General features: G+C 43.9%; 1 protein-coding gene and 1 non-coding gene across 6 annotated transcripts in view; both read right to left on the minus strand.

Moving 5' to 3' along the window:
• PRTFDC1 (phosphoribosyl transferase domain containing 1) overlaps positions 1-20,657 on the minus strand; it is a 75,130-nt gene that overhangs the window by 43,626 nt on the left and 10,847 nt on the right. For 3 of the 5 annotated variants that reach the window (XM_053262875.1, XM_053262874.1, XM_053262873.1), the window contains one exon: positions 14,032-14,215. In XM_053262875.1, coding sequence (XP_053118850.1) covers positions 14,032-14,215 — 184 coding nt within the window. Of the gene's footprint in view, positions 1-9,956; positions 10,106-14,031; positions 14,216-20,657 lie in introns of all 5 variants that reach the window. The other 2 variants (XR_008310032.1, XM_053262876.1) reach the window with 1 other exon arrangement.
• On the minus strand, positions 1,091-1,163 carry TRNAK-CUU (transfer RNA lysine (anticodon CUU)). Its single transcript has one exon. It is a non-coding gene; the product is annotated as a tRNA-Lys (tRNA).

Here is a 20,657-nt window from a genome sequence, read left to right on the forward strand (position 1 = left end):
GGAGCTTAGACAAATTCATGGAGTCTATCAATGGCACCTCCAGCCTCAGAGGCAAGATGCCTCTGAATACCAGTTGCAGAGGGAGCATGCCTCTCAGGGGCACCGTAGGAAACAAGAAGCTGGACTAGATGGGCCTTGAGCTTGATCCAGCAGGGCTGTTCTTATGTTCTTAAGCTCCAGGCTCTTGGCACTGATCCCAGCCCTTTGGATTTCTGAACCTAGGCAGATACTGCCAGTTCAACCAAAGCAAGCTCCAAGTTGAATCACAAGAGCTGCTTGAGGACACAGCCCATGGGAGAAGAAATGGAATAGGAAGTGTTGTGCTCAAAGGTGGATTCTTATGACTGTCACATTCTTGAAATACAAAGTAGGCTTTTCTGGCTTATGCCTCTCAGGGTGGGGCACTCGCTCCGATTTATTTTAAGTAACAAGGCTTAAGAGATGCCAGCAAAGGATGTCATCAAATTCCTGGGGGAAATTAAAAGCCCCGGGGCTTGCTCCAATTAACCATGTCCCTTTTCCAGAGTCTAATGAAAGGAAATGTCCTCCAAGCACTGCTGTTAGCATAGAAAACAAGGAAATAAAATAAGATTATTTGTGTCAATGCAAATACGTCAATATGCTTCAAAACCTCCCGAGGTCTTATATTAAGAATGAGTTGGCTGTTATTTGTTCAGTAAGATGGCGACTGGATACTGTGTGAGTTTAAATAATGTAAATAATGTATCAAAATTCTGCACTGAGGCATTTTAAATTATGTACCAAGGAAAGCTGGGGTCTGAAGCCGGAGTTAAGCAAACTTTTGTTTCATTTCTGCTAAGCATGGAAAGGGGTGGGAAGTTATGGAGGGTATAGGAACATAGGAAGCTGCCTTATACCGAGTTAGACCATTGGTCCATCTAGTTCAGTATTGTCTCCTTTGACTGGAAGTGGCTCTCCAAGGTTGCAGGAAGACTTTTCTCTCAGTTCTACCTGCAGATTCCAGGGACTGAACCTGGGACCTTCTGCATGCAAAGCAGATGCTCTACCACTAAGCTACAGTCCCATCAAAGAAGGAGCTGCTAGCCTGTAGAATGAGGGTTTCCACGTATGCCTGGACAGGGGCTTGAACCCTGGCCCATCAGGTTAAGAATCTGATGCTTTGCCAACTCAGCTACCCAGGCGTCAAACTGTCACCCCATTTCCAACGAAATTTCAAGAGACATTCCTCTCTTGTAGGCAATGTCTGGAGAAATCTCCACATGTGCAAGCGTATCTTTATTTATTGTTTGATTTTTAAACCGCCTTTCATAAGGCATCTCAAGGTGGTTTTATCTTCTTGCTCATGAGTGCTAGAAATATGACTAATTGCTTTAAATGAAAGCTGGGGTTCGCAGGATGCTGAATGCTCTGATCAGTTATGTCCAGAAGCACAGAATACTGTAAATCATTATGAATATCCTCAGCCTGGGCTTGACAAACCAAGCACCAGGAAGCCATGGCACCTAGAAATTTAAATATAGATATTTGGAGAAACAGTTATTTAATGAAATCTTTATTTGTCCCAGCCAACCCTGTTTCTGTTCTAAGTTATGTATGCTACTTGTAAAGTGGATAAACAGAAGACCATTTACTTTCTCACTCCACAACGATGGTCACTAAATCTGGTAATTTTGTCAAGTGTCTATTGTCTGGCTCCTAAATTTTTTGGCTGACTCCTAGATCCAAAGGAAATGTGTCAATGCCTGTCCAGAGCGCTGGATCTAAATTCCATCTCAGTGTTAGGGGTTACAGTCACATTTTTATATCTATCTATGCAAGTCACTTTTTAAAAGCAAGATTAATCCTTGCATTATTCAAGCACTTAACATTATCATAGTATCAAAGAAATATGCTTTATCCCCTCAACTTTGCCTTATTTCCGTTAACCAAAGCTATCTAGTATGAATCATGACAGTACTTACTCATTATTTCTTTTAAAAGACTGTATGAAATGTTCCAACAGGTACAAATATATATAACCAACTATCCATCTTGTGTGGGAGATGTGTTGATTTGCATACCTATACCATTTCACCACCATATGTCATAGTTATGTATAGGATAAATGCTATATATGGTACATTGATTGTCACTGTGGTCTTGGGGTAGCAAGCATGTCTTGTCCCATTAGCTAAGCACGGTTCGCCCTGGTTGCCTTTGAATGGGAAACCACATGTGAGCACTGTAAGATATTCCCCTCAGGGGATGGAGCTGCTCTGGGAAGAGCAGAAGGTTTCAAGTTCCCTCTCTGGCTTCTTTAAGTTAGGGCTGAGAGAAATTCCTGCCTGCAACCTAGGAGAAGCTGCTGCCAGTCTGGGTAGACAATACTGAGCTAGATAGACCAATGGTCTGACTCAGTATTCGGCAGCTTCCTATGTTCCAGTTCTATGAAGAAAACAAATTGCTGAAATTTTATTTCTGACATGAGCAAGAAAGAAACTGACTAAAACCCGAGAGGAAGTGGAAGGTAATAAATTGTGTTGGAGGAACCCATGCCCTTTCAAATAGGAAAGAGTCCCCTCGAAGTCATCCATGCCTCTGTGACACCAACAATCATTGTTTCAGTTCCCAACCACATCTCAAACCTATATGCATACATAGTAGGGATGTGTACGAATCAATTTTTTCGATTCCATTTGTGCCCAAATCGAATCACCCCTAATTTGTTTTGTGTCCAAATCTGTCCACCCGAATCACCGCCGATTGGATTTGCATTTGATTTGATTTGGATAGATTCGGACCACTTATAAAGGTCCTAGGGGCACCAAATTTGGGTGGTGGGTAGGTCCCCAAAGGTGTCACCTACCACCCAAATTTCAATACAGTGGGACACTTGGTTGATTTTTAATGGTGGTTTTTTAAAACCGGTTTTTTATATTTCCACCATAGGAAATAATGGGAATTCGAAGTTGCCCTATCCTAACCCCAACATGGATCCTCAGCTTTCATTTTAAAAAAAACAACAAACCCCCCCAAAAAAACAAAAAACCCCCAAAACCCTAAGCTCTAGCCCTTCTAGAAATGGAGTTATGAAGCAAAATGTGCAGCCACTATTTTCCAAGTGATTGGATTCTTTGGTGTCTAAAAACTTTTCCTCATAATGAATCCCTATGAGGATTCATTATACGCCTTCATTTCTTCTGTTCATTTTGACTGTCATTGGACAGTGCCAACTGCCATGTGTCAACTATCCCCCCCCCCGGGGTACTCAGTTTATTTTTTAGGATTTTTTGAAGCGTTTAGATTCTTTGGTGTCTTCATTACACACCTTCATTTCTTCTGCACATTTTGACCCCACTGTTTTGTGGGTGGGGGTGGGGAATTAGTGGCATCCCATGTGCCAACTACCCCACAACCCGCAAGCCATTGGGTACTCAGTTTATATTTCAGACATTTTTGAGGTGTTTAGATTCTTTGGTGTGTAACAAATCCTCATAGGGATTAATTATGAGAAAAGGTTATTAGACACCAAAGAGTCTAAACACTTGAAAAAATTCCTAGAACATAAACTGAGTAGTACCCCATTGACTTGAAGGTGGGAGGGGGGTGTAGTTGGCACATGGCAGTTGACAGTTGGCACTGTCCGGAGACAGTCAAAATGAATAGAAGAAATGAAGGTGTGTAATGAATCCTCGTAGGGATTCATTGAGGGAAAATTATACACCAAAGAATCCAAATACTTGAAAAATAGTGACCACACATTTTGCTCCATAACTTCACTTCTACAAGGGCTAGAGCTTAACTTAAAAAAAAACACAAAAACCCCCACAAACTGGGAATCTGGGGAAATTCATAGGAGGAATCCGAATCTCTAATCTATTTGAATAGAATGAGGCGCAATTCAATTTGGACCCAAATCTAGCCAATGGACCACAGGGGCGATTTGTTCTGTCTCCAAATCACCCGAATCAGCTAGATTCAGGCACAAATCGTTTTGTACCCAAATCGATTTGCACATCCCTAATGTAGCAATCGATGCACCTTACACTAAGGAAACAAGCCCGGAAGCAAAGGAGCAATAATGAAGCAGTAGTTAGAGTACTGGACTAGGACTGGGGAGACTCGAGTTCAAATCCTGATAACTGAGCAAAGAGACACCTTTTCAAGTGGTGATTAACTTACTGTATATTTAGCAGGGGGAGAGCAACTGACCCTATCCAACTCCAGCACAGCATCCCTCCAGTGGCTGTTGCTGGCATCTGCCTTGTGTTTCTTTTTAGATTGTGAGCCTTTTGGGGACGGGGCCATTTATGTCTTGTTTATTTTTCTGTGTAAACCACTTTGGGAACTTTGGTTGAAGAGCGGTATATAAATATTCGTTAATCCTCATTCAGCCTTGAAACTCACTGGGCAACTCTGGGTCAGTCACTTCTCTCTCAACCTAACCCACCTCACAGGGTTGTTGTGAGGATAAATAATATAACCATGTAAACCGCTCTGGGCGCCTGGGAGAAAGAGTGGAATATAAATGGAAAGAAAGAAAGAAAGAAAGAAAGAAAGAAAGAAAGAAAGAAAGAAAGAAAGAAAGAACAAAGGTGTTCAACAACCAAGAAAGCTACCTTCTAAAAATACATACTGCTGTCAGGTCTGCGGGGAGAGCGGGCTTAGCTCACTCTCCCCACAGACGAGCAGCCGCTCGTAGCTGGGCGGCCGATGCCGGCTCCATCACGGAGCCGGCGGAGGCTGCAGGGATTAGGGGCCGTGTGGCCCTTGGAAGGTCCAGGATGCCCCGTGCTTGCGTGCGGGGAATCCTGAAGAGACCCCCAAGCCCGGGGTGCTGCAGCAGCCTCCCAGCCGGGGGTCTACTCATGTGTTGCCACACATCGCAGTAACACACAAGCAACGAAATGAGGTTAACAGAGCACTCTCTCCGTTAACTGCATTTAAAAGGAGGGTGTTCTAGGAGGGCTAGCCGCCTTGGGAGCACCGGGCTCACCTGCGGGCCCGGTGGTTCCCACGATCCACGCAAAGCGGGCTAAGCGCCCTTAGCCCACTTTCTGTGGATCGTAGGAATAGCCTCACTGTGTGATAGCAAAGGACTTGGGCAAGCAGAGACAAAGGATCCTATAGTGAAAGGGAGGTGACAATTGTGTGTGTGTGGGGGGGGGGGAGATTAGGGCAAAGCTTGCAGCGATGGGAAGCTGCATCTGGCACTCACCCGCCCCCTCATACTGTCTAATTTTTAGATGCACAGATCATACGGTAAGAGCTATGGATTTAGAAGTTGCTATGATACTTGTGCTGCACCGCTCAAAAATCTTAACTTGATATAGTGCAGTGGCTCCCTATCTGTGGTCTGCAGAGGTGGTCTACACGCGTGCTGCAGGTGGTCCATGGGGGGGGCAAAATGATAATGTCACAATAATTTAAACTCACTGGTAGGCCTGCTGCAGGTAAATGTACTGTGATGAGGGCAATATGTTTGTGAGTGAGCAGAATAGATTAGAAAGAGCTGCATTTCTAATACCCCTTGATATATAGGTTTGATTCCCATCAGCCATAGGTGAAGTTAAAAATGTTTTAGACGACTTGCTCATGGGGTGGTCAGCAAGAGCTCTCAGTGACAGTGCAGTGGTCCACATAAAGGGAAAGCTTGGGAACCACTGATACGGTGAATAAGGTAACAAGAGCAGTGGTTCATACATGCAGCTCTGAAGGGTGCAGCAGAATCAGAGTTCAGTGCAAACATTCCCTGCACGTTAAATGGCCCTCTTTGGCTTTCTTCTGGTGTTCAAGCAGCTCCTAGCATAACACGCTGTGCTGAGAGGAGGAAAGATTTATTTGCCAAGTAGTGTTTGCCAAAGTTTGTACTGCTGGGCCAAATTCTGTACTCCCTGGCTTCACATACCCGCCCCTCCCATTTGAAAAACTTATCTTAAATTAGTGCAAATATTGGCTTCGGGGGTTTACAGGAATGATTCCACCAGGCAGGCGCCAATCTGTAATTAATCCATGACCACATACTGTGAACCAAGACAACATCAGTCACCACTTCAGACCTCGGATATGAAAGCACAGAGTGTTTAACTGTAGCTTCCTCTGAGGAATGCAGCCTTTACCAGTCAAGCTAATGGAGATTCCCTTTTAACCCAAAGGGTAGCAAAAAAGCACATGCCTGTGTGTGTGTGTTTTCAGCAGGAAGGGTCATGAGTTCTCTTTCCCATGTCAAATTGGCATAACTGACAACATGGGATCAGCACACTGCCTCGATGCAGCAACAATCAGCAAGTCTAGCCAGCACTTGATGCCCCCCCCCGCCCCCCACAACACAGTGAATTAAGTAAAGTGATATAGAAAGGGGAGTTTCCACAGGCTGCATCTGAAGAAGGGCTCTTTATCTGCTTTAAGTGTGCCTGGGAAATGTTCTTGAGGTCTAAAGAGCACACACACTCACCCCATTATGCATGCATGCTGAAAAATTTATAAAATTAGCAACAGAACATCCAGCAATAATCAAGTGTCTCTTTGGGGCGCTTCCATACCAGGAAATCACAATGGATGGTTTCACTGTAGGAAGCAATTACTTCATTCATAGTTGCAACCGCCATATATAATGCCAGAGGTAGTAAACCAATTCTAACAACCTGATCTTATAAATGTTTACTCCAAAAGCTCTATTCCAACGTTACTCCACAGAGGCTGCACATTCTCTGAAAGCATGCCGGAAGTCCCAGCCTGACCTGGCACATCATTCACTCAGTCCCCCAGCCTGTTGCTCACAATAATTACTACTACTACTACTGTACTACTAATATACTGTTTTCGACAAAAGTTCTCAAAGTGGTTGACATAGAAAAATACATAATAAATAAGTAAAGATGGTTCTCTGTCCCCAAAGGGCTCACAGTCTAAAAAGAAACCTATGGTTACAGGCAGTCATCTGAAGAGTGTGATGGCGGGCACTTTTGTGACTGGCAAGCTCGGGCACCCGAGCCTGCCTATCACAGATGTCCCTGCCATCAAAGGTCCACAGAAAGGGCTGGATTTCTCATACTGATTAGAGCTGACCGTTTTTGAACTAACCTCTGCCTGCAGAGCACCTCTAGCAGAGCTTTAAATCACAAGATCTCCTGTACAGCTAAAACGTGGATTTACCAGAACCTGAACTCTTGACTGAATGACACCAAGTTCCCTAAAACATCCAGCTTTAGGGCAAACACAAGGGCAGTACTGTTGTCTACTCCAAGTGTTTTGTGGCACTGATCTTTCGGTTTTTGACAACAACGCTGGGAATGTACAACCCTAAAAAAGATTTCAAAATAACTGTATGTGGAAAACACACACACACACACAACTGTATTTGCTTGTATACACAGCCAGATCAATGTATCCATTGTATCCGGGTTGCTATGCAGGGTGCGTGTGTGTGTGTCACATTTTTAAAATTAGTTATGTTCTGGATACCGTAACTAATTTTGATGAATTTCAAAGGATTAAGGGAGCTAGCTCAAGCCACATAATCTTCTACACTTTCTGCCACATGATTCAGTCATTAGCAAAACAACTTCCTTTTGATGATTTCTTATAGCAAAGGGACAAATGAAGAGTGATTTCCTCGATAGCAAGAGCTGAATATCCATTTTCAAGCCTGAAGTTGAGATATTAGTCAGCCACTGCTAAAGAAGTGTTTGTGATGGGGCAGTATAGAAATATAATAAATAAATAAATAAATAAATAAAATAAGCAAGCAAGCTGGTGGATAGAAAACCACATGAAATACTTTGAACTGCCTGCTTTCTTTCTCAAGAAACACAAACAGTTAAAAAACAAACAAAACAGAACATCGAGCAACAGGGGTGCAATTTCAGTGCTTGCCCTAGGTGCTATTTTCCCTAGATACGCCCCTGCCTGTGAAGTAGATTAGGCTGAGAGGTAAATGACTGGCCCAGAATCAGCCAGTGAGTTTCATGGCTGAGTGGGGGGTTTGAACCCGGGTCTCCCCAGTCCTAGTCCAGCACTCTAACCACTACACCACACTGGCTACTTGACAATGAACATATATTGCATAACAGAATACAAGTTACTAGCAAAACACGACTTAATTTCAGTCCTCCCCTGCTAAGTCCTAAGATTCAGATTGCAATCTTATGCACACTTAATTGGCATTAAGCCTGATTGTACTCAGTGGCTGACATCCTGACTAATGAAGCACTGATGTAACAAGAGAAGCACCTATGTGGCACTGGTGCTTCTAAAGTGTTCCAGACTAATGCTGTGCCAGTGCTAGTGTGTGTGCATGTGGATCTTTCCCTCGGAAGCCAGCACAGGAAACCTGATGAGGTAAGCGGTTCTCAAACTTGGGTTCCTAGATGCAGCTGGACTACAATTCCCATAATCACCTTCAATAGCCAAAGGCTAGAACCAGGGGTCATCCCATGAAGCTGATTGCGAGGAAGTTTAGGACCGATAAAAGGAAGCACTTTTTCACACACCATTTCTCAATATGGTAAGACTGCACAACACAGGGATGGCAATACATTGCAAATGCAACAATTCTGGGTGTGAATTCTTACAACAGTTTTTTTTAAAGCACCACACAAGTTAGAGCTCTGTATAGAGAATTAAATAGCATGCGAGTGAATATTTCCATTTTATTCCTTGCCTCCTCCCACCCACCCTTCAGTTTTGCCAGCTTACAAGGTATTAAACCAACATTGTCTTTTTAAGGGATGTTTTGTCCACTTACTTACTTTTGTGCCATTTATAGCTGTTTTTTTAAATGCTCGGATCCCTTGCCAACAACTTTGCATTCTTCTGACTCCCTAGATCAGGGGAAAATCTAGACTTGGATCTCACAGAGGCTATTTGAGCACGTGCGGTGGCCATTTTTGTTTTCAGCAGCCTTAAAAAATTATTTTTAAAAATGTCTGCCGCACATGCTCAAATGGTCCCTGCGAGGTCTTATGCCTTGGCAGGCCTCGCAGAGGCCTTTTGAGTATGTGTGGCAATCTCCAAAATGGCCACTCACTGATCTTTGTAGGCCCAAACAGGCCTGAAAATCAGCCTGGGATGGGCTGTGGTGGTGATCTAAGAGGTCGGCAGGGGGAATGGGAACCTTTGTGGACCTCCCCCCCGGCCCTTAGGAAGCCCCCCAAAGGGGCTACATGTTTTAAAAAATCCATGAATTTGGGAGGGGGTGGGAGGCAGCATAGCACTGCCCCCCCCCCCGTGGCACCTAGGGCACATGCCCTGGCTGCCCTCCCCTAGTTTTGCCTATGTTCACAGGATTGTTGTGGGGATAAGTAAAACCATGTGCACTGCTCTAGGCTCCTTGGAGGAAGTGTAAGATATAAATGTAAAAATAAATAAATAAAAATAAAGTGTGGTTTTCTCCCCAGAATCATTCAGGTTCTTCCACAAACTCACTAGAGTACATCTCCTTCCCTTTCATTCCAAATCAATAAGTGGTTTTTTTGGCAGGGTGCTCAAAAATCATTGAAAAAAGAGGAAGTAACTTTCAATGCTGTTGAAAAAACATTCACAAAAAGCACAAGTAATTCAACTAAATTATTAAAGCTGATAGGACCTTGTTTGGTTCAGATGGAGCTTGGAATCCGACATCTTTCATACGCACATAAGTGATTGTACTATGAAAGTAGTAGCAGCTAGTCTCTCCTTTTGCAGAATAACAGCCTCTCTGCATTGCTTCTGAAACGCTCCAATGTGTGTGTGCATGCCTGTGCACATACTCTAATGAAACCGAAGGAAAAACCTAGCCGAGTGTGCTGTTCTGATGCATATGCTACCATGGATTGCGGCCAATACACTCAGTCAGACTTACTGTGTTGCTAAAGTAGCAAGCTTTTGAATTGCCAAAATCCTCTTTTCAGACAGAAATAAAAAGTGGGCAGCTGAACTAACTTTACAGAGAATTTTCTAGGTGGTTAAATCCAGAAGCTTCCTTCTTCGACTTACATCATCTCTGATCAACTAACCTTTTAGCCATGAACGCGGAACTTGGATCAAGAAAACGGATCAGAATCCCACCAGTGTTTACAAGACTTGGACATGGCTCTTGGAGACAAACAGTTGGAGAGAGAAAAGAGCACAGCTGCGCAAAGTGAACAGAAAGCAGCAGGACTCCCTTAAGGAAGAGAAAGAAACAGGAAATGGTTAGTAGGGGAAAGCGAGAAGGGAGAAAAATAGATTGTGTGAGAAAACCACTACCTGGGAATGGGAAGTGAGTTAAATAAAAACAAAACTGAGAAGAAAATAGTAAACTTGTGGATGGAAAATTAGAATAATGAAAGTGAGAAGGCTGACAACACACATACACACACACTCGAAATGGGAATCCAAGGAATTTCCATAACATCAGTCTGGAGTATTTCCAGATGGCAATAAACTGCAGGGTGTTCAACACTTTCGTGCAAGTTCCAAACGCAATCTTATTGCCCATATAAGCACGGCTGCAAGCTACCATGCTACTTCCTAGCAGGTTCTTACCTTCTGTACACATGCTGAACAGGAACCTCATGCGATAGCTGCAGTGCCATCTACTGGCCAGCTCTTGTATTCTGAGAAGAATCCCACCCATTTCCTCAGTTGCCACATAAGTAGTAATGAAAAAGGGTGGATTTTTCTTGGAATGCAAGATCTGGCCAGTAGGTGATGCTGCACAAATCACACAAGGTCCCCACTCAGCATGTGTACTCAGGCAGGGGCGTATCTAGAGGAGAGGGGGCCCGTGTTCGCCCCTCTCTCCGGTGGCCACTCAGAGTGAGGAAGATAATGAAGAAAAATAAGGAGGGGTGGAGCTGAGGGGCCCTCAGGGGCTGGGGGCTCCGGGTTCTTTGAACCCATCTGTTCAATTATAGCTACACCCCTGTAAAGGTAAAGTGTGCTGTCAAGTTGATTTCAACTCCTGGGGCCCGCAGAGCCCTGTGGTTTTCTTTGGTAGAATAAAGGAGGGGTTTACCATTGCCATCTCCCATGCAGTATGAGATGATGCCTTTCAGCATCTTCCTATATCACTGCTGCCCAATAAAGGTGTTTCCCATAGTCTGGGAAACAAACCAGTGGGGATTTGAACTGGCAACCTTCTGCTTGTTAGTCAAGCATTTCCCGGCTGTGCCACTTAAGGTGGTTACTGAGGGTAATATTGCACTAGGAAGTAGCAGCAGCATGTGTGCAGACAGGTAGATCACACCTGAAACTTGTGTGAAATCTTTCAACATCCCACAGCTTCTTGCCATCTACAAAGACCCATCATTTACATAAATGAGTCATTATGATACTGGAACAGAAGCTTGAACACACCACGCTACCATCCAGGTGAAACCAGCAAAATAGAATGTACTCTTAGCTTAGGCAAGAGAGTTCCCTCATCTCTCACCCAGTGCAAGAGCAGAAAGGATTGGAATGGGGGACATTTGGGGGGGGGGCATACTTTGCCTTTCTATTCCCAGCATTATACAGATCCATGAACAAAAAATGAAAGTTAGTTCAAGTTCACTGTAAACAATGGCTGCTTCGGTTCAAAAAGGCTGCTTCGGTTCGCTCAAGGGGCTTGGGCTAGCACAGTGGAGGTTTCACCTTTTTATTTTTATTTAAACAGCTGTGAAATCACATGCCTTATCATCAACTGCTTTGGGAACTCCCCTTCAGTTTCAATGATCATCTGCTACATGACATGGAGGACTGGAATGTGAGAAAACAAGTCTCTGACCTCTCCTTCAGCTTGGACTCGCAGAAATACTATGGCCAGAGGCACTGCTAGGTACTTAAAAGATCCATGGCCCAGGTCCACAGCTTCCTCACAAGAATAATTATGTATGAATTTTAAGGTAACGTCTCTAATTATAATGCAGCACCTATGTGAGGGTGGAAGCTGCAGAGAGCTCAGTGAGGCTAGAAGCTCCCTCCTTTGCCCTGTGCAGGTCCCTCCACTGCTGCCTTCTTTTCTGGAAGAGGTTATGGAGGAGGCGGATGAGATTTGGCTGAGCAATCCATTGGAGGCCTGTGCTCTATGGGTCATTCCCTAATACAGGGGTGGGCAAACTTGGCCCTCCAGCTGTGACTGAACTACAACTCATCTTCCCCAGCCACAATTTATTGCAGTTCAGCAACAGTTGGAGGGCCAAGTTTCCCCACCCCTGCCCTAATGACTTCCCTGGCTATGGCTGATACTACTACTACTACTACTACTACTACTACTACTACTACTACTATGTATTTGTACAGCACTGCCTTGAGTGTGTAAATTATATGGATTATCTTGGCCCTATCCACCCCCAGCACAGTACCTCCAGTGACTGTTGCTGGTGTCTGTCTTACATTTCTTTTAGATTGTGAGCCCTTTTGGTACAGGGATCAATCTTATTTATTCATTATTTCTCTATGTAAACCGCTTTGGAAACTTTTGTTGAAAAGCAATATATAAATATTTGTTGTTGATGTAATCCTTACAACAACCCTGTAAGGTAAGTATTATCATACTCATGTTGCAGTTGGGGTTGAAAGGGAGTGGCTTGCCTCAGGCCACCTGGTGAATTCATGGTGGGAACCTGATTCACAGCTCCGCTCTTTAGCCACTATGCTACGCCAGCTCTCTAGTTTCACTGTTCTTTAGCCAGTTATTCTCACTTCAGTTTGTGGGAGCTAGGACCCTGGCAGCATCAGCTCTCAGCTGCAATGTCTCATAGTGACCACTGCGGGGAGTGGGGGTTAGGGTCATGGATAAAAGTGCTGGACTCCTGCCCTCTTTGTTCTTCCTGCATCAGTCTCCATTTTGTCTCTCCAGAGATGGCTGTTTGTTTTGGTCTCTCTCTCTTCAGCCATGAGCTACCGCTGAAATTAAACTGCAGGCTTTTTCACATTTGTTTGTAAACCTTTCCTTAAATATATCCTTGTAGTTCTTCAGTACTAAAGAACTGTCTCAAGACCTCTTGCTTTGCTGCTTTCTCACCAAACTGGTTTTGCTTTGCTACTTGAAGACTGAACTGCCATTCTTTCCCTACACAGTTTAAGTCATATCTTTACTAGCACTCAGGCTTTAAATGGGTCTAGTTGCACTGAGCAACTCTGGGAGTTGAGAAAGTAGTGAGAAAATGAGGTCCTCTTCGTTGGCTTGGCTCTGCCCCTCCCACAATGTCATAGGGAGAGGAGGAACCCCCTTCATGGGCCTGGCTGGGACCAATTAGCATTTGGCTCCTCCCCTCTCAGAATGACCACCATCAGCAACAATTCTGCCTAGCTGCAGCAGAGGAAGAGAGGAGAAAGAACAGCTCATTTCAGTGACTTTGCAACCAGCTGGGGCAATAGCTCCGTGGTAGAACATCTGCTTTGCTTGCAGCAGGTCCCAAGTTCACTCCCTGGCATCTCCAGGTAGAGTTCAGAGAGATGCCTGCCTGAAACCTTGGAGAACTGCTGCCAGTCAATGTAACAATACTGAGTTTGATGGACCAAATAATCTGAGACTGTAAAATGTTCCCATGTTTCTATGTTCCTCCCAGAACTGTCTCCTGCAATGGCTATTCCTTCTGGTCATTATATAATAATATGAACATGGTAGTACCTGAATTTTGCTCATTTTCCTCTTCCCTCCCAATTTCCCCACCCTGTTTGTATCTTTGTTATAAAATGTAAACCACCGTGAATGCTTAGCAGAAAGACAGGACAAAAATATAGTAAATAAACAAACATATGTGCTGTGATTAAAAATAATTATTCAAGGGATAACTGGCTCAGTTTCTATTATGCTATTTCACTGGGCAAGGTTCACAGAACAACGGATGGGATAAGACAATTTTTAAAGATCCTATTAAAAGCAATGAGTTCTGAAGTTTATGTCTTCTTTCCCCCAAAATATCTCTCTTTATGAAAGGAGAAATGGGAATTCATCAAATTCACATTTCATTCATTGATTCACACAACAGCAAAGGCCAGGAAGACTGATTCCCCTGCATTAAAAAAAAACCCAACACAAATAATCGTAGGATACAACTGTAAATGCTGCAAACAAACCATATTCAATTGATTATTATTATTTAAAGCAAATTGATTACTTACACGGTAACTTTTCAGTCTGACAAAGTCAACTTTCATGGAGATGAACTTTTCTGAATTTCTACTGAGATTCTTAATATGTTCCACAAGGTCAGCACAGAATTTGTAGCCACCTTTAAGTACACAGAGAACCACAATGTCATTGTATCCAATGTCTTGCATGATATCTTTGGCCAAACGTTCTATCCTAAAGCAAAAATTAAGAATAAATGTATGGTAAGGCTTGGGTTTTTCAATGCAAACATACTGTATGGTGCAACACAAAAGCATTAAATTTCAGTACAATTTTTTTTAAAAAAACATATTTCATACAATCCAACTCTAATTGTGCATAAAATGGCATTTATGCATGATTAGTGGTACCAGAATGTGGCTGAAAATGCGCGCCTGAATGCACATGGTGCACATCCAATTGCAATACAGTGAAAACAGTCTGCATACATATTCAAATACACATTACCAACCACATTCAGCAACAACTAGTCATGTTTAAATACCATTTTTACACATGAAAAACCAGAAAACAACAATACATCAAAGCACACATGGAGCAAGAAACAATCCCTAAGATTTCCAGATGGATTCATAGATCTCAAACACACAAATGTCCCATTCTTACAAAGGATTTGGGGAGGAGAGCTAGTCTTGTGGTAGTGAATATGGACTGCCCTGGTTTGCATTTGGATGGCAGACTACATATGATCTCCGTAAGCTACAGGAGAACCTCATTATCGGGCTTCTATTCACACACATTACCATGGGTAATGAAACTGCATACAATGAATCATTGAGTCTATGGGGACACAGGGGTTAGGTTCCCAGACTAAAACAAAAACAAAAAAAACCAAATTGCCCCCCAAATGCAAAAACAGGCCAAGTAAAGTGCCCTACCATGGCTCCGCAGACTGTTAGGGGTCCAAGGATGAACACCCCATCACACACACACGTGCAAAAGATTTAGCCCAAATCCAGCTTAAAATTATATGTTTTTTTTAAAAAAACACACACACAAATGAGCCATAAAATGGCTCCCGTGCTCAAAATGGCCTGTGGACAGTGGTCCCTCTAACTTTTTCCATCTCTGTGCGGAATGAATTTTGTTCTGGGCAGAAGAATCAAGGCACTGTGTGTGCACATGCATTCAGTGTGGGGCCTTCCTAATTCAACCTGAGCAGGAACTAAAATGAATTGAGTGGACATCAGAAAACTTGTGAGTGTGTGCATGTGTGTACACCTTAGAGGGAAGAGTGCCCACGGATATGCGGAATTAACACCCTTTTGGCTGGATGTTTTTCGTGAATGCCGAGGTCGGGTGTCCATTACCCAACCATGGATACACAAAACTGCAGATACACAAAACTGCAGATGTTGAGCTGGCAGATTTATTTATTTATTTATTTATTTATCAATCAAGTTTGTACATTGACCCAAACCTTCATTTCTGGATGGTTAACAATAACATAAAACAAGTTAAAACATACACAAAAATCTTAAAACAATTTAGACAATCTAAAAGTCAAAACAGATAAAAACTTAAAAATTTAAAAAGCTGAAAATGCTTGGATGAAGAGGTGGGTTTTCAAGTGCTTTTAAAAAATTGTCAGAGATGGGGAGGATCATATTTCAATAGGGAGCGCATTCCACAGTCTTGGGGCAGCAACTGAGATGGCCCGTCCCCGTCTGGCCACCAGCCGAGCTGGCTGCAACTGGAGACGGACCTCTCCAGACGACCTCAATGAGCGGTGGGGCTCATAATGAAGAAGATTTTCTCTTAAATACCCAGCGCCTAAGCCATTTAGGGCTTTATAGGTTCTAACCAACACTTTGTATTTTGCCCGGAAACCTATTGGCAGCCAGTGTAGTTCTATCAGCAAAAGAGTGATGTGGTCTCTCTGAGATGACCCAGAGACCAACCTGGCTGCTGCATTCTGTACCAACTGGAGTTTCCAGACTACGTACAAAGGCAGCCCCACATAGACCCCATTGCAGAAGTCAAGTATGGAGGTTACCAGCAATTGTTGTGAGGAGAAACTCAAATATGTAGAACACCGCTCTGGGCTCTTTGGAGGAAGAGCGGGATATAAATGTAAAAATAATAATAATAATAATAATATGTACAACTGTTTTGAGGTCATTCATCTCAAGAAACGGGCACAGCTGGTGTATCAGCCGAAGCTGATAGAAAGCCCCTCTGGCCACTGCCTCAACCTGAGATACCAGGGAGAGGTGTGGATCCAGAAGTACTCCCAGACTGTGTACCTGTTCCTTTTGGGGAAGTGTGACCCCATCTAGAACAGGCAGAATAAAATCATCTCTGGAGTTCTGACCTCATACAATAAGTACCTCCATCTTATCTGGATTCAGTCTGAGTTTATTCTCCCTCATCCAGCCCATTACTGCTTCCAGGCAGACATTTAGGGAGGTTATACCATCTCCTGATGATGTTGACATGGAGAAGTAGAACTGGGTATCATCAGCATACTGATAACACCCTGCACCAAATCCCATGATGATCTCTCCCAGAGGTTTCATGTAGATGTTAAAGAGCATTGGAGACAGTATGGAGACCTGAGGGATGTCATACATAAGCTCAGATTTCGAAGAGCAACAATCTCCAATCGACACCATCTGAAATCTGTCAGAGAGTAGGAGCAGAACCTACTGTAAGACAGTGCCTCCCACCCCTAGCACCCTCAGACATTCCAGAAGGATACTATGATCGATAGTATCGAAAGCTGCCTAGAGATCCAAAAGGACCAACAGAGTCACACTTTCTCTGTCAATTCCCAATTGGAGATCATCCATCAGGTTGACCAAGGCAGTCTCCACCACCCTCTCAATTACCCTGTCCAGTCATGGGAGGTTCTAGACAGGCCTATCTTTTCTCAACTCAGAGATCTAATTCAGGCTTCTTTAGAATAGATTTAATAATCGCCTCCCTAAAACAAGGGGGCATCTTCCCCTCCCTCAGAGAAGCATTTATAATTTCTACCAGGCCACCTACAACGGCCTCCTAGCTAGAGAGAACAAGTCATGTTGGACAAGGGTCAAGAGAACAAGTGGTAGGCTTCATCACTCCAAGCAGATGAGTCCTACATCCTCAGGAGTCACATCCTCAGGAGTCACAAACTGAAACCGATCTAGTCAAACAACATAAGAGTTGCTGGACACCTCCAAGTCAGACACCGAAGTAATTGTGGAGTCTCCATCTAAGTTGGCCCGAATACTAGAGATTTTGTCTGCAAAAAACTCATTAAAACATAACAGTGTGTAACTGATGGCTCCAAATTCTGATTCAAGGAAGTGGGTGTACATACTAGCCCCCTCACAACCCTGGACAACTCCGCTGTTGAGCTCACATGATGCAATGAGCTCACAGATGCAATACAGGCAGAAAAGAACCGCTTCTTTGCCACACATATTGTCTGAGCATAGATCTTTAAATGTGCTCTATGTTGTAATCTGTCAGATTCGAGTCAAGTCCTTCTCCACTTGCATTCCAGTCATCTACCTTGCTGCTTTTGCTCCTGTAGATCTTCCGTATACCAAGGGGCCAATTTCCAAGCGGGTCAGAGGGGATGCTTAGGAGCAATCGTGTCTACTGCCCTGGTGAGCTAGTTGTTCCAGTTCTCCACCAAGGCATAAACAGGATCACCAGCAGAGCCAACATTAAATTCCTTTAAGGCTTTTTGGAATTCTATTGGATCCAATAACCTCTTCGGACAGACAATTCTAATAGGTCCCTCATTTCTGTGGAGGTGGGAAGTAGTTGTAAGCCTAACTTTAACCAGATGGTGGTCCGTCCACGACAATGGGGAAGTCACAGAAGTCCCCACCCACGGAACACCACCCCGAGCAAAGTAAAAGACCAAATCAAGTGTGTGACCTGCAATATGCGTCGGTCCAGAGACCACTTGGGATAGGCCCATAGTTGTCATGGCCGCTATGAACTCCTGAGCTGCCCCAGACAAATTGGTCCCAAAATGAACATTGAAGTCCCTCAGCACCAAAAGTCTTGGACGAAGTCCGTGAGCTCAGTAAGGGATTCTGTTGGGCAGCAGGGCAATCGGTACACCAGAAGTCCCAATGTATTGCTTGTCCCCAAACTTAAGTACACACATTCAATATGGTCAGATACCCCAAAAGAAATCCTGGCAAGGGCTACGTTATCCTTATAGACCACAGCCACTCCACCTCACTGCCCACATCCCCTCACCTGCTCCTCTACAGAATACCCTGGAGGGAGAAGCTGGGACCAGACTGGGCCACTAGCCTCCCCCAACCAGGTCTCCATGATGCGTACCAGGTCGGCCCCTTCATCCACAATCAAATCATGGATGAGTTTGAGTTTACTCTGGAGTGACCTGGCATTACAAGGGAGCAAGGCAAGCCTATGTGGTTTGTGGGCAGTACTCCCTGAGGTCAAAGAGCTGGCAGGACAATCGGAGGGGAAGACAGTTATTAATTTCTGACTCCCCTTCCCCTGGAATGGCATGCTGACCTGCCAACGTTACTTCTTCTATTCCCCACCACCACTGGAATAGCTGCCCCAGTCAACGAAGGCGCCCCCTTCACTGATGAGGTTCTCTTCTATTCTCCTTAGTGGGTGGGGTCATAGTTCAGTTGAGGAATAGCATCTGCATGTTTGCAGGTCCCAGGTTCATTCCCTATCATCTCCACACAGGGCCTGAAACCTCGGAGAGCCTCTGCTGATCAGTGCAGACAATACTGAGCTAGATGGATCAATGGACTGACTCAGGATAAGGCAGCTTCCTATGAGGCTATTTCTTGGTTGCATTTTTACAACATGAAAGTACATTACTTATGCACAAGCATTTAAGGCTATTGATGCTCCTTTTGTCAGCCTGCTACTCAGATATTTAAAATATGTTGATTATCCAGTAAGGAGAGCAGTATGCCAAGAGAGATGCTGAATCGTCTTAAAGAACTTCTCCTTTTCTCACCTTTCTATTATTGCAATCATTACACTTTGCACCATGAGTTATTTCTAGTGACATTTTGGCCCTCAGGCCATTTCTATATCACCAGTCAAAGCCTCAGAAGTATTGAAAATTTATTCCTGATGACATCTCATGAGCACATACTCCCCAGGCATCAAGAATGAAAGAGTTTTTCAAAAAATGTTTTTTTAAAAATAGATTATACTCTAAACACCTGAAATATAAAAGACAAGCTCTCATTAAAACTGCATTTATATTTAAGGAGAGCCAGTGTGATGCAGTGGCTAGAATACTGGTTTTGAGATGTGGGAAATAAGCCACAGTATTTCCAACCAGAGTCATTGGCAAGATTAGCTCACCTGTGCAAGTGCCCCAGATCAATAATTCATGTCCTCCACACTGCCTGAGAAGTCAGATGTGCTGTTACTTTAACAGTCTTGGTTCTGGCATCACACTGTTAAACACCCCGCTATCGTGTAGAGAGATGCCCCTACTGCACAATGTGATGGCAGCAGGCAGTAATCTCCTTACTGTGCAGTAAGTGTGCTCCGAGATCACGCAGGAAGTTCTTAGGGACACAGGAAGCTGCCTTATACTGAGTCAGACCATTGGTCCATCTAGCTCAGTATTGTCTACACTGACCGGCAGTGGCTCTCCACAGTTTCAGGGAGGTGTCTCTTCCACTCCTACCTGGAGATGCCAGGAATTGAACCTAGGTCCTTCTGCATGCCGACTCCAAGCAGATGCTTTGCCACTGGGCTATGGCCCCATCCCCGCCAAATATCTTACAGCAGACAGTGCTCGCATGTAGTCACCCATCCAAATGCAAACCAGGGTGGATGCTGCTTAGCAAATGGGGCTATTCATGGTCACTACTATAAGTCCAGCTCTCTTGACCTGCGGTGTCTGCATGTAACACTAAGTGGCAGGCAGTGGTATCTTCCTTATTCTGCTGCTTCCCACCACCACGAGGCAAGTGATAGCATGGAGAAGGTGTGCTGAACTTGATGCTGCTGCTTACAGATGGAGAAGCAACAATGAAGCAGAGCAAAGGCAACCTTTTGTGGAAGATTACCAAGTGAGGGCTGCTTTAAAACACAATCCAAGTATTTTGAGCTTGATTTCCCTGGAAATATTTGGCTTCCAAAACAGGAAGAGAGCATGGCATTTTAGTTATCAAAAGGGAAAGCTATGACCTGAGCTAGACCACATGGGCCCAGGCCCTAGATCTTTTAAGTACCTAGCAATACCACCATGTCCAACCAGCCTACCTCACAGCGTGGTCGTGAGACTGCAAATGCTACTCTAAGTTCCTTGGTGGAAGATACAAAGGTCAATTACATTAAGGAGTAGATACAACACTTTTAGAATAGCCTATCATATGCTTGGTATATCTTACTATTTAGAGCTACACATCGGGGGAAATGGAGTGTTTCGAGTTTCCCCATTGTTCTCTATGGCCAAAACACTCAAAACATTTCGAGATTTGTTCCGTCAAAACAACTGGGTCAACCTGTTTTGACAAAATGTTTCAGCTGTCCGTGTTTTGTTTCAAGCTCGAAACAAAATGCAAAATCCGTTTCATGGACATCCCTAAATCTTTGGTGACATACAAATCTTTGGTGACATACCAATGTATACTTCCTGCATTGGAAAAACTGAATATTT

The sequence above is a fragment of the Hemicordylus capensis genome, chromosome 6 (assembly GCF_027244095.1).
Source record: "Hemicordylus capensis ecotype Gifberg chromosome 6, rHemCap1.1.pri, whole genome shotgun sequence".
NCBI classification, from domain to species: Eukaryota; Metazoa; Chordata; class Lepidosauria; order Squamata; family Cordylidae; genus Hemicordylus; species Hemicordylus capensis.